The sequence below is a fragment of the Fukomys damarensis genome, unplaced genomic scaffold (genome assembly GCF_012274545.1).
Source record: "Fukomys damarensis isolate Sample0158 unplaced genomic scaffold, DMR_v1.0_HiC HiC_scaffold_4, whole genome shotgun sequence".
Lineage (NCBI taxonomy): Eukaryota > Metazoa > Chordata > Mammalia > Rodentia > Bathyergidae > Fukomys > Fukomys damarensis.
Window position 1 is genome coordinate 38,157,533 of NW_022900916.1, and position 10,482 is coordinate 38,168,014.

At 56.6% G+C, this 10,482-nt stretch overlaps 1 protein-coding gene across 1 annotated transcript in view; it reads left to right on the forward strand.

The window, feature by feature from the left end:
• The window catches only part of Kcp (kielin cysteine rich BMP regulator), a 28,948-nt gene that overhangs the window by 165 nt on the left and 18,301 nt on the right, over positions 1 to 10,482 (forward strand). The window contains exons 2-19 of the mRNA XM_033755994.1: positions 7 to 17; positions 1,801 to 1,967; positions 2,376 to 2,552; positions 2,894 to 2,990; positions 4,088 to 4,155; positions 4,498 to 4,680; positions 4,862 to 4,955; positions 5,818 to 5,900; positions 7,884 to 7,977; positions 8,091 to 8,170; positions 8,247 to 8,340; positions 8,566 to 8,651; positions 8,724 to 8,805; positions 8,949 to 9,101; positions 9,176 to 9,282; positions 9,356 to 9,449; positions 10,017 to 10,190; positions 10,269 to 10,446. Coding sequence (XP_033611885.1) covers positions 7 to 17; positions 1,801 to 1,967; positions 2,376 to 2,552; positions 2,894 to 2,990; positions 4,088 to 4,155; positions 4,498 to 4,680; positions 4,862 to 4,955; positions 5,818 to 5,900; positions 7,884 to 7,977; positions 8,091 to 8,170; positions 8,247 to 8,340; positions 8,566 to 8,651; positions 8,724 to 8,805; positions 8,949 to 9,101; positions 9,176 to 9,282; positions 9,356 to 9,449; positions 10,017 to 10,190; positions 10,269 to 10,446 — 2,022 coding nt within the window. The remainder of the gene's footprint in view (positions 1 to 6; positions 18 to 1,800; positions 1,968 to 2,375; positions 2,553 to 2,893; positions 2,991 to 4,087; positions 4,156 to 4,497; positions 4,681 to 4,861; positions 4,956 to 5,817; positions 5,901 to 7,883; positions 7,978 to 8,090; positions 8,171 to 8,246; positions 8,341 to 8,565; positions 8,652 to 8,723; positions 8,806 to 8,948; positions 9,102 to 9,175; positions 9,283 to 9,355; positions 9,450 to 10,016; positions 10,191 to 10,268; positions 10,447 to 10,482) is intronic.

Consider the following 10,482-nt stretch of genomic DNA (forward strand, 5'->3'; position numbering starts at 1 on the left):
GGCCAGGGCCGTGGGAGGTGAGTCTGGGCCGAGGCCCTCGCAGACACCCGCTCTGCTCCTCTCTGTCCCACCTGGCTGTCGCCCCTCGTCCTCTCATCCGCCTGGGAACGGGATGGGGGAACCTGGCCAAGTGGGGGCTCGGGAGGGGGAGGGTCTGCTCCATCCCCGGAGAGGCCTGCAGACAGCGGTGGGGGAGAGGCTGCTCTGGCATCTGAGTCTGAAGTTAATTATTTGTCCTGGAAAAGAAAGGAGGAGGGAAAAGGAGACTTGCCGTGGGAGCAGACTTGGAGTCTGTCCATCCCCGCTCCCAGGGGGACAGGCCCGGATGGGGGGCTGCAGGCAAGGGCAGGGGAAGGCTTCGAGGGGAGCTGGGAGTGGGGGACGGTGCCACAGGAGCGGCCAGGCCTGTGCCGCCCTCGGAAGCCCTTTTGGAAGGTGTCCCGGGTCCCCCACCCCGGGTCACTAACTGTGCAGCTGAAGCAGGACTGCGGGGGGACCTGGGAAGCAAGGCCCCCGGGGTAGGGGGAGGCCCGAGGCCCGCAGGGTTTCAGATTCGGAGACCCTGCCCTTGAGCGCCCTCCACGTGGGAGGGAGCGAGGTGGGCACAGGGCCCAGGTCAAGACGGAGAGCCACTCCTGGTGACAGGAGGCCAGCACCTGCACGTGGGCGTGGACAGGAGCCGGACAGGGCTTGGGGGCTGGTGGCATGAGGCTGGGGGTCCAGCGCTCCTGGGGGTGCAAAGGGGGGTGCCGCTGTGGGGGGTCACACTGGAACTTCCTGCTCGGGGCCTCTGCCTGTGCGACAGAAAGGTCACGCTGAGAGAGAAGGTCTGTACAGAGCTGAGGAAGAGCTGAGGGGTGGCTTAGGGGAAATGGGGAGATGCGAGACGATGGGATGAGGAGGGGTGCAGAGTTCCACACTTCCAGCTTAGGTAACTGGGTCGGTGGGTGGCATTAATTCGGCCAAAGAACTTGGGCAGAGCAGGTTTTGGACCAGAGTCCCCGCTGCCCTTGGTGGTGGCGGGGCTGGGGTGGGAGAGTGGATGACCTTGCTTCTCTGCCCCTTGGGCATAGTGTCAGTGAGAAACCCTCCAGCCAGCTCAGGCTGGACTCCGTAATGAGCTGCCACCGTGGGAAAGGCCTCTCCTCTCCCTGAGCCTCTCCCTCTGACTCCTCAAGGCCCTCCACTGTCCGCCATCCCCACCTGGATGTCTGTAGGACTGCTCTGTAACCTCCTGCAGGTCAATGTCCCTGGGGGTCACACGGACATGAAGGGAAAATTGGTCTGGACCACTTTCGTCTACTCAGGGTTTCCTTACTTTCTTGCGTGCCCTGCCCCAGCTTTCAACTCTCACAAACCTAGCCCAGCTGAGTGGTGGAGCAAGCCTATAATCCCAGCACTAAGGAGGCTGAGGCAGGATTGCCTTGAGCTTGAGCCTAGCCTGGACTACACAGTGAATTCAAGATCAGCCTGAACTACTTAGCAAGACTCTGTATAAAAAAATATAATAAAGCTGGGTGTGGTGGCGCACACCTGTTATCCCAGGACTCAGAGGCTGAGGCAGGAGGATTGGCTTCAAGTTAAAGGCCAGCCTGGGCTACATAGTGAGTTCAAGGTCAGCCTGAACTGCATAACAAAACCCTGTCTCAAAAAAACAAAAAAAGCCTAATAACTAAATAAAAACAGACAGTGTCCCCTTCCCTGGATGGTGGGGTACACGGGGTACAAAGTGACCCTCCCCTGCATGGTTCAGAGAACAGAAGCAGCCTTTGATGTCTGGTGGATTCTCATACCCTTCAGGTGAAGCTGTCCTCAGGGAGACCCCAGGGCTTGCTGACATCCATGACTACCAGCAGCAGGTACCTGCCCGCTCCTCAGTCCCTGTTGGGAGCCTCCAGAAACAGTGGCACCCCTTGGAGGAATGGCTGGGGTGGCTGGAGGCTGAGGTGACCAAGCTCAGAGAGCAGGTACCATAGAGGCAGGGCTGCATGTTTGGGGTGGGGTGGACTTTTGTGTATTGGGAGAAGAGATGGTTGGGGGGCCCCAGGGACGCTAAAATAGTTTTACTTCTAAAGCACACAGAGGTCTCATCTGAACAGTCTTTAACATCCGTTCTCTCAGAGTATTTGTAATGTGTGGATTTCTATACCCTGTTGTAATGGTCCTCCTGCTGTGTACCAGGCACTGCGTGAGGGTGGGTCCCCTTTTTGCCCAAGGGTGGCCCTGTGCTCCCTGAGAACTATGTGAGGTGGATGTTGATAGAGGGAGACCCACCTCTGCTGTGGACTTGTCAAGTTCTCATCCTGCCTCCATTTTTTCGCCTCATGAACCCATGAGACATGGGGAGGCTGAGCTGTAGTCCACCTCCTTCCCAGAATGAGGACCTGCAGGCCAGAGTGAGGCAGCTGGCGCCCTGTGAGTGCCGCTCCACCTCTGCCCAGTGCTGGGGGCTGGGGTGCGCCTGTCCTGAGGGGGCTCACTGGGAGCCTGACGCCCGCACAGCCTGCATCTGCCAGGATGGGGCAGATCTTTCCTCAACCCCCTCTCCTGTGTGACCAGCGCTGTTCCCCTCGCCCCACCCCATCTCGGGCTCCCCTGCCTGCCTGCTTTCTGTCACTTCCTCCGTGGCCTTTTCTTTCTTACTCCTCCATTGAGAAAGCCCTTGCTTGGTTCTCTTCATAGGGTCTTTCCACTCTGGGCAAGTTGCTGGCACCTGGAAAAGTGGGTTCCCAGGGGTCAAGGGCTTTAGGAATGGCCAGGTGGGGTGGGGCATCTCTTTTCTGCCCTTGGGCTAGGGTAGCCCATGTGTGCTGAGCCAACTCATCCTCTACTTCTGGACAAGTCCCTGCCTGGGGGTGAATCTGTGGTTCAGAAAGCCCTGCAGTCACCCTAGCTGCTTCCACAGGAAGGGGCCATCACCTGTATCCAGAATCCATGCCCAGAAGTACCGTGCCCTGAGCCAGGAGTATGCTGCCTGCGCTGTGAACCAGGTCAGCACCCACAGGCTCAGCCCTCCCTCCTGCTTGTGCCCTGGGGGGACCAGAGAGAGAGAGAGAGAGACAGAGGAAGAACACTGCGACAGTGCTGGGGGAGTGCTGAGCTGAGCTGGTGCCACCAAATGCTGACACCCTGGCCTGTGACCACATCAAAGATTATCAGGACCCTCAGGAGCTTCTGGTCTAGTTGAGAAGACAAACTTACAGCTAATCTAACACAAGATTTAAGATCCAATTAACAAATTAAGCAATGTAGAAGACAGTGCATACTTTGCCAGAGGAAGGGATGGGAGAGCAGGGATGCCCATGTGAGCAGCCGGTCAGTCAGGGACGCCTTTGGAGGCCAGTGGTCATTTGCACTGGATCTTCAACCGAAGCTGGGATTTCACCAGGAGAGGGAGTGCTTGAGATCCCTCTGTGCACAGGAACCAGGCAGGGAAAAATGTATTCCAGGAATCATTCCAGGAGGGCTGTTATAAGCCCCGCAGTTGGACTTGCTTCTGTGGGCAGTAGGAAGAGCTAGACTGTGGCGTATTCCTAAATAGAATATTTAAGAATATTCAGCTGGTGTGGTCTGGATGCAGAGAGATCGGTTGAGGGTGTTCACAGCCCTTGTCTAGGTACGGAGCCAGAGATGGCAGGAGTCTGCAAATAGAGAAGTGTTTCTAAAGAATGGGCTGGGGTTGGTGACTGGTTGGGTTCACTGGGTAATGGTGGCCTTTCATTTAAAAGAAAGACACCCCTTTCAAGTCACTTTACTCCCACCTATTGTAGAATAAATACAGCGAGGAGCCAGGTGTGGAGGTGCACGCCTGTAATCCCGGAACTTTGGAGGCTGAGGCAGGAGAATTGCTGCAAGTTCGAGGCTAGCCTGGTCTACATAGTGCGCCCGAGGGCAGCCTTGACTACACAGTGAGACCCTGTCTTGAAAAATTAAACATAAATAAGTAAATAGATGCACTGCTTACATTAGACACTTGACTGTCACTTGCCGGAAAGGTGACAATAAATAAATATAAAACTATCTGCTAACTGGGTCCTGAATGGTGCCCGATGATGTGGCACCCAGCCCTCTGTGTCTGGCTTTGCAGGCTGTTCTGAGGGCCACAGGTCAGGAGAAACATGGCATCCAGAGCCCTGTGTCACCTGTACCTGCCAGGTAAGAGAATCAGGGCCTGACCCCAGCCATCACCTGCATCTCTGCTGCCCCAGGACTGATCTTCTGCATCCTAATCTGGAGGCCAGACCTGGCTTCTGCCTCCACCCAGGTGCTGAGGCCTGGAGCCTGCTAGGCCACAAGGCCCTCAGAGTAGCCTGGCTCGGGCAGTGGGGAGGGAGCGACGTGGGGCTCAGCGTCTGCCCCACAGGCAGGGACCGTGCAGTGCCAGGGGCCCTCATGCTCCAAGATCAACTGTCTGGAGAGCTACACCCCACCTGGGGAGTGCTGCCCCATCTGCCGGCCAGGTGACCTCCTGCTCTGCCCGCCCCTCCTTCCCCTTAGCCCCAGGGGGTCCAGTTCCCCCTTGGGGTCGTAGTATCCCTTGGGGATACGCACTCTTGCTCGTTAGTGATTCACCTATCACCCTCGCAACCCTCCCCAGGCTGTGAGTATGAGGGGCGGCTTTACGAAGAGGGGGCCAGCTTCCTGTCCATCTCCAACCCTTGTCTCCAGTGCTCCTGCCTGGTGAGTCCTCTGCCCCACTGCCCAGGCCCCAGGCCGGGCCATGCCAGCCACTCTTAGCCATTTATAACATGGTTTGTGAGAGCTGGTGCCGGTGAGGCCCTCCCTCCATCCCTGCCCGACACCTGCCCTCCCCACACCTGCTGGGGAACTGAGGGTGGCTACAGCTATTGCTGCATTACAGAGGAGCCTGGTTCACTGTGCGCCCATGAAGTGCCCACCCAGTCCCTGCCCCGAGCCAGTTCTGAGGCCTGGGCACTGCTGTCCAGCCTGCCAAGGTGAGCCCCCTGAGCCTTCTCTCACGGAGCTCCCGCAAGACCCTCATGCTATTTCTTCACTTCCACAGCCCACCCTACTGGCCTCTGATTTGGTTTGCTGGTGATGGTGGGGAGTAACACCAGTCTAAGCCTGCTCTGGACCTGCAATGCCTAACCTCAAATTCTGCCGTTTTTGTTTAGTGGTTGTGTGACTCTAAGTCACTCTGTGCCTCTGTTTCCCCGTTTGTAAGGTACACGTAGTGATATTCTAGACCTCACAATGCTGTGTAATATACGACCGGTATTACCTGCTTTCCACACCCCAACACGGGTGAGGGGAGCGACCCTCAGGGATGACCACTAGAGGGCAACCCGGAGTCATACACCAATACTGTGAAACAAATGCCATTGTCAGAAATAAAAGCAGGGGCCAGATACCGTGGAAACTCAGAAGACCGAATCCAGCTGACCCTGGGAGGGATACACTCTCAGAGGCAGCCACCGTGAAGGAGACCCTTAAGGATAAAGAGCAGTTAACTGGGTGATGGGTCAAAGAAGGCAGAGGACATTGAAGGAAGAGGGGGCCGTATGGGCAAGGGCTTGGACCTGAACATCACCTTGGGGTGTGTACAGTAGGGGCGCAATGCAAGTAGCTATGAATGGCCAAACCTTAGAGGATGAGGTGAGGAGCACCCCCTGTAGCTGGGGCAGGGGGGTGTGGCTGTGCTGTGGAGGAAGGCCTGGGGGCAGTCTGCGGTGGGGGCTTCCTTCTGCCTAGGCAGAGGCTTAGCCTGGTCTGGTGAAGGCATATGAGGAGCATTGGGCAGGTCGAGGCTGGAGCCTGAGCCACTTCCCACCAGGCCTCCTCTGTCCCCAGCCCCAGGCTGCACAGAAGGTGGCACTCACAGGGACCATGGCCAAGAGTGGCCTGCATCTGAGGATCCCTGCCGGATCTGCCAATGCCTGGTGAGTCTTGAGGCTGCTGCTGGGCTGTCACTCGCCCCGTCCTGCCCTCCGGCTCACTGGATTCCTAACCTTGTTCCTGTGACCTATCCCATGGGCCCTGAGAGGGGACAGAGATGGAGCACATGGAATCCTGGGCACTCTGAGCACGCAGGTGTGCAGCAGGCTTGTGATCCTAACTCAAAGAAGGGGGAGAGACGGAGTGGGTTATGATGGCAGTGACAGCTCCAGGGAGCTTGACTGAGACACCCAATCTGATGGCACCACTACATGTGATGACTGGGCCTTGGAACGTGGCTGGCAGAACTGAGATGTGTGCATAAGTGTGCAATCCCCAGTTTCAAAGACAGGAGGAACGAAGATAGATGGTGTATCTTGTTACTATCCTATGTATGTTGAAATATTTTGACTATACTGGGAAAATGGAGTATATTGCTAAAACTTTTTTTGTGGGACTGAACCCAGGGCGTCACACATGCCAGGCAATCACTCTACCACTGAGCTACAGCCTCAGAACTTTTTAATATTTTATTTTGAGACAGGATCTGGCTGCTCGTGTGCTGAGACTGCCCTCAGTCTCCCAAGTAGCTGGGATTACAGGCATGAACTGTGCCATGCTTTAAAGTTTATTTTCATGTTTTCTTTTAATATCTTTTAAAACATGGCTTTGAGAATCAGGAATAATGTACAAACCTGTAATTCAGCACTTGGGAGGGTGAGACAGGATTGTGAGTTTGAGGGCAGACTGAGCTACACAAGTTCCAGGCTAGCCTAGACTACATAGCAAGACCCTTTTTTTTTTAAAAAAAAAAAAAAAAAAAAAAAAAAAAAAAAAAAAAAAAATCTAAAACTTGGCTTTGAGAGAATTTAACAGCTTGTACTAATTTTCCGCTTAGCTTTCAGAGACCCTATTCTTGCTTGGGGCCCTGTTCTACCCACTGACTCACCATTGCACACACATCTAAATGGCTTGCCTTACATTGCTGTTCGGTAGTACAGATCTAGAACAACCTCATGGAAGGGGTGGTGCTTACCTAGGTCTTAAAGGATGAGTTGGATTTGAGGAGGGGGAAGTGCAGGAAGATTCTCTGGGATCAGGGAATAAAGGACAGGAAGCAAGGGACCCGAAGGCCTTAACATCCAACAGGCAGGTGCCACAGAGCTTCCTGACAGCCCGGTAAAGACTAAGACCCTTTGTGAAGGCTGCTGGGTTGCCCAACTCCCATGTCCTTCTTGTTCACACTGACCCCTCACACCCATGAGAAGAGTCTCTGGGTGCCCTGGTGAGGTTTGAGGCCATGAACACAAAGGTGCAGATGTGAATTCAAGGAATGGTATCCGCTAGGGACAGGCAGGGATGGTGTTGGGGTAGCAGCAGCTGTCATGTTAAGTACCAGCTTCAGAGGTGGATGTCACACTGATACCTTCTATTGTTTCATCACCATCACAATCCTAAGAGGATAGGACTGTTATTAGCCATCTGTTCCAGATTGGTAAACGTCACAGGGTGCTTGAGTAACACTCTAGGTTTTATACTGGTACAGTCTTAGTTTCCTAGGGCTGCTGTAACAAAGGCCAACAGACCAAGTGGTGTGAACAGCAGAAATATAATCTAAGTCCAAGATCAATGTATGGCCGGGTTGGTTCCTTCTGAGGGCTGCGCAGAAAATCCGTTCTGTGCCTCTCTCTGGCATCGCTTGGCTCTGTGTTTGGGGTCTAAAGTTCCCTTTGTTACAAGTGCACCAGTCATGTTGGATTAGGGACCCATCTACTCCAGTGTAACCTCATCTCAACTCATTACATCTGCAGCAGGCTTATTTCCAAATAAGGTCATATTCTGAGGTGCCACAGGCCAGGACTTTAACATATGAACTAGGGGGTGCAATTCACCCATACAACATCCAGTGCCTAGGACAGCTGGGACTCCAATGCTGTTTCTGCCATTTGCCTGAACCCTGATGGCCCCTCCCTGCCATGCCCCACCAGGAAGGCCACATCCAGTGCCACCAGCGAGAATGTGCCAGCCTGTGCCCATACCCTGCCCGGCCCCTCCCGGGCACTTGTTGCCCAGTGTGCGATGGTGAGTCAGTGTGTGGAACAGGGTCCCTAGTTGACTGCTGGCTCAGCCTGGGTTTCCTACAAAGGCCAGACTGAGGGGCCCCTGAGGACAGCGTGTACACCTCTTCCCAACAGGCTGTTTCCTAAACGGGCGAGAGCACCACAGTGGGGAGCCTGTGGGCTCCGTGGACCCCTGCTCACGCTGCCACTGTGCTGTGAGTGTGGCTGCCTGGTGGGCCCGGTCTGGCTTCCAGGCCTGCCTGCCACCTGCTGACCAGGCCCTGTTGGCAGAATGGGAGCATCCAGTGTGAGCCTCTGCCCTGCCCACCTGTGCCCTGCAGACACCCAGGCAGGGTCCCTGGGCAGTGCTGCCCAGTCTGCAATGGTGAGTGGGAGCCACGGCTACTGTGAGGGGCAGGCACTGGCCACTGGGTGGTGATGGGCATTTCTTCCATTGCACCTAAGCTGCCATCCCCTCAGGTGAGTCTGCACCTTACCTCTCAGTGAAAAGTAGTGACTGTGGTGGGAGCAGTGCTTCTGTGGTGTGAGGAGGGGCTGGGTGCCTCAGGTGCCAGCCCTGTCCCCCTCAGCTACTTGTCCTCCCATCCAGGCTGCGAATACCAGGGACACCAGTATCACAGCCAGGAGACCTTCAGCCTCCAGGAGAGTGGTCGCTGTTTCCTCTGCTCCTGCCAGGTGGGCAGTCCCGCCATCTCCCACCCAGGCTGTCTTACTCCTTGAGGGCCTCTCACCTGGCCTCCCTCCTAGGCTGGTGAGGTCTCCTGTGAGGAGCAGGAGTGCCCTGTTGCCCCCTGTGGCCCATCCGGCTCTGGCTCGAGGCTCTGCCCAGGTGGGTGCTGTGTGGAAGGAGGGCATTCCTTTGCAGTAACGGGGAGAGTTCAGAGGGTTCAGAGGCTCTGGGAGGACGGGCTGGGAAAGACAGGATGAGTGGTAAGTATTCAGGTTGGCATGGTGACAACTCCCTCACTGTAGCCTGTGTGCTCAATGGAGAAGAGTTTGCTGAAGGAGTCCAGTGGGAGCCCGATGGTCAGCCCTGCACTGCCTGCTCCTGCCAAGATGGGGTGCCCGGCTGTGGGGCTGTGCTCTGCTCCCCACCCCCCTGCCAACACCCCACCCAGTCCCCTGGTGAGTGCCCCAGCCCCACCCTGACATCTTTCCCCTGCTTCCCCCTGCCCACTTGACCAGCCCATCCCACCCAGGCGCCTGCTGCCCCAGCTGTGAGAGCTGCACCTACCACGGCCATGTGTACACCAATGGGCAGAACTTCACAGACCCGGAAGAGCCTTGCCGTGCCTGCCACTGCGAGGTACCTCTCTGGCTTGCTGCTGCCCTGCTGAGCCCCGCCCGGGGCTGCCCCCACAGCCTCTCTTTGCTCTCAGGATGGGTCTGTGAGGTGCTCCGTGGTCGAGTGCCCTCCAGTTACCTGTGCCAGGCCCCAGAGTCTACTCGGCCAGTGCTGCCTCAGGTGTCCAGGTACAGCTTACTTCTAATGGTCCTGCGGGCAGATCCGATACCTTCAAAATCAACGGCCTTCTGCATTGTCTTTGGTCCAACACAACAAACAACTCCCTGGTACTCCAGGGAGGTGGGTGGCAGAAGAATAGAGATTTGCTATCCCTTCCCTCCTGTCCTCCATTTCTTCTTCCAATGCCTCGCCTCTGAGATGCACTCACATGCCCACCTTCTGCACGAGTTTGCATCTGCATGTAGGGACTGGGTCCTGTGGTGCAAGGGGATGAGATTCCTGCCCACACAGAGAGCGTGCTAAGTGTGTGTCACAAGCACAGACACACGGTATACACTTATCACCTCTGCACCCTCACAGAAACGTGTACCTTCAGGTAACAGGACCCAAATACACGCACATGCACACGCACGCGCGGTCTCAGAGCCATACGATGTCTGCACACACGTGCACACAGCCTCTCCCGGCACAGACTCAGCTTCCAGGCCAGCATATCACAGCAGCTCTGGACTCCAGGGGGAGAGGGGCTGTCACCTGCTGTCACAATTTCCTCTGATCCCACCTCCACTGCCCAGACTGCATCCTGGAGCAACAGGTGTTTATGGATGGCCAGCGCTTCTCCCATCCCAGAGACCCCTGCCAAGAGTGCCACTGTCAGGAAGGCCACGCTCGCTGCCAGCCTCGTGCCTGCCCCCGGGCTCCCTGTGCCCACCCACTGCCCGGGACCTGCTGCCAGAGCGACTGCAGCGGTGAGGTGGGGTGGGAGGGTGCTCCTCTGCCTAGGCCAGGGGCTCTCCCTCAGGCCTAGAGCTACCGCCCGCCCCCAGGTTGCGCCTTTGGCGGGAAGGAGTACCCCAGCGGAGCTGACTTTTCCCACCCCTCCGACCCCTGCCGCCTCTGTCGCTGTCTGGTGAACGCGTCTGGAGAAGAGGAGCCGGGAGGGGCTGGGGAGGCCGGGAGAGGCCTGAAAGGTGGGGTGGGGAGGGGCAGGGTATCCTCGGCCTCGTCCCTCTAACCTGGCCCGGCACCGTCCCTCTGTGT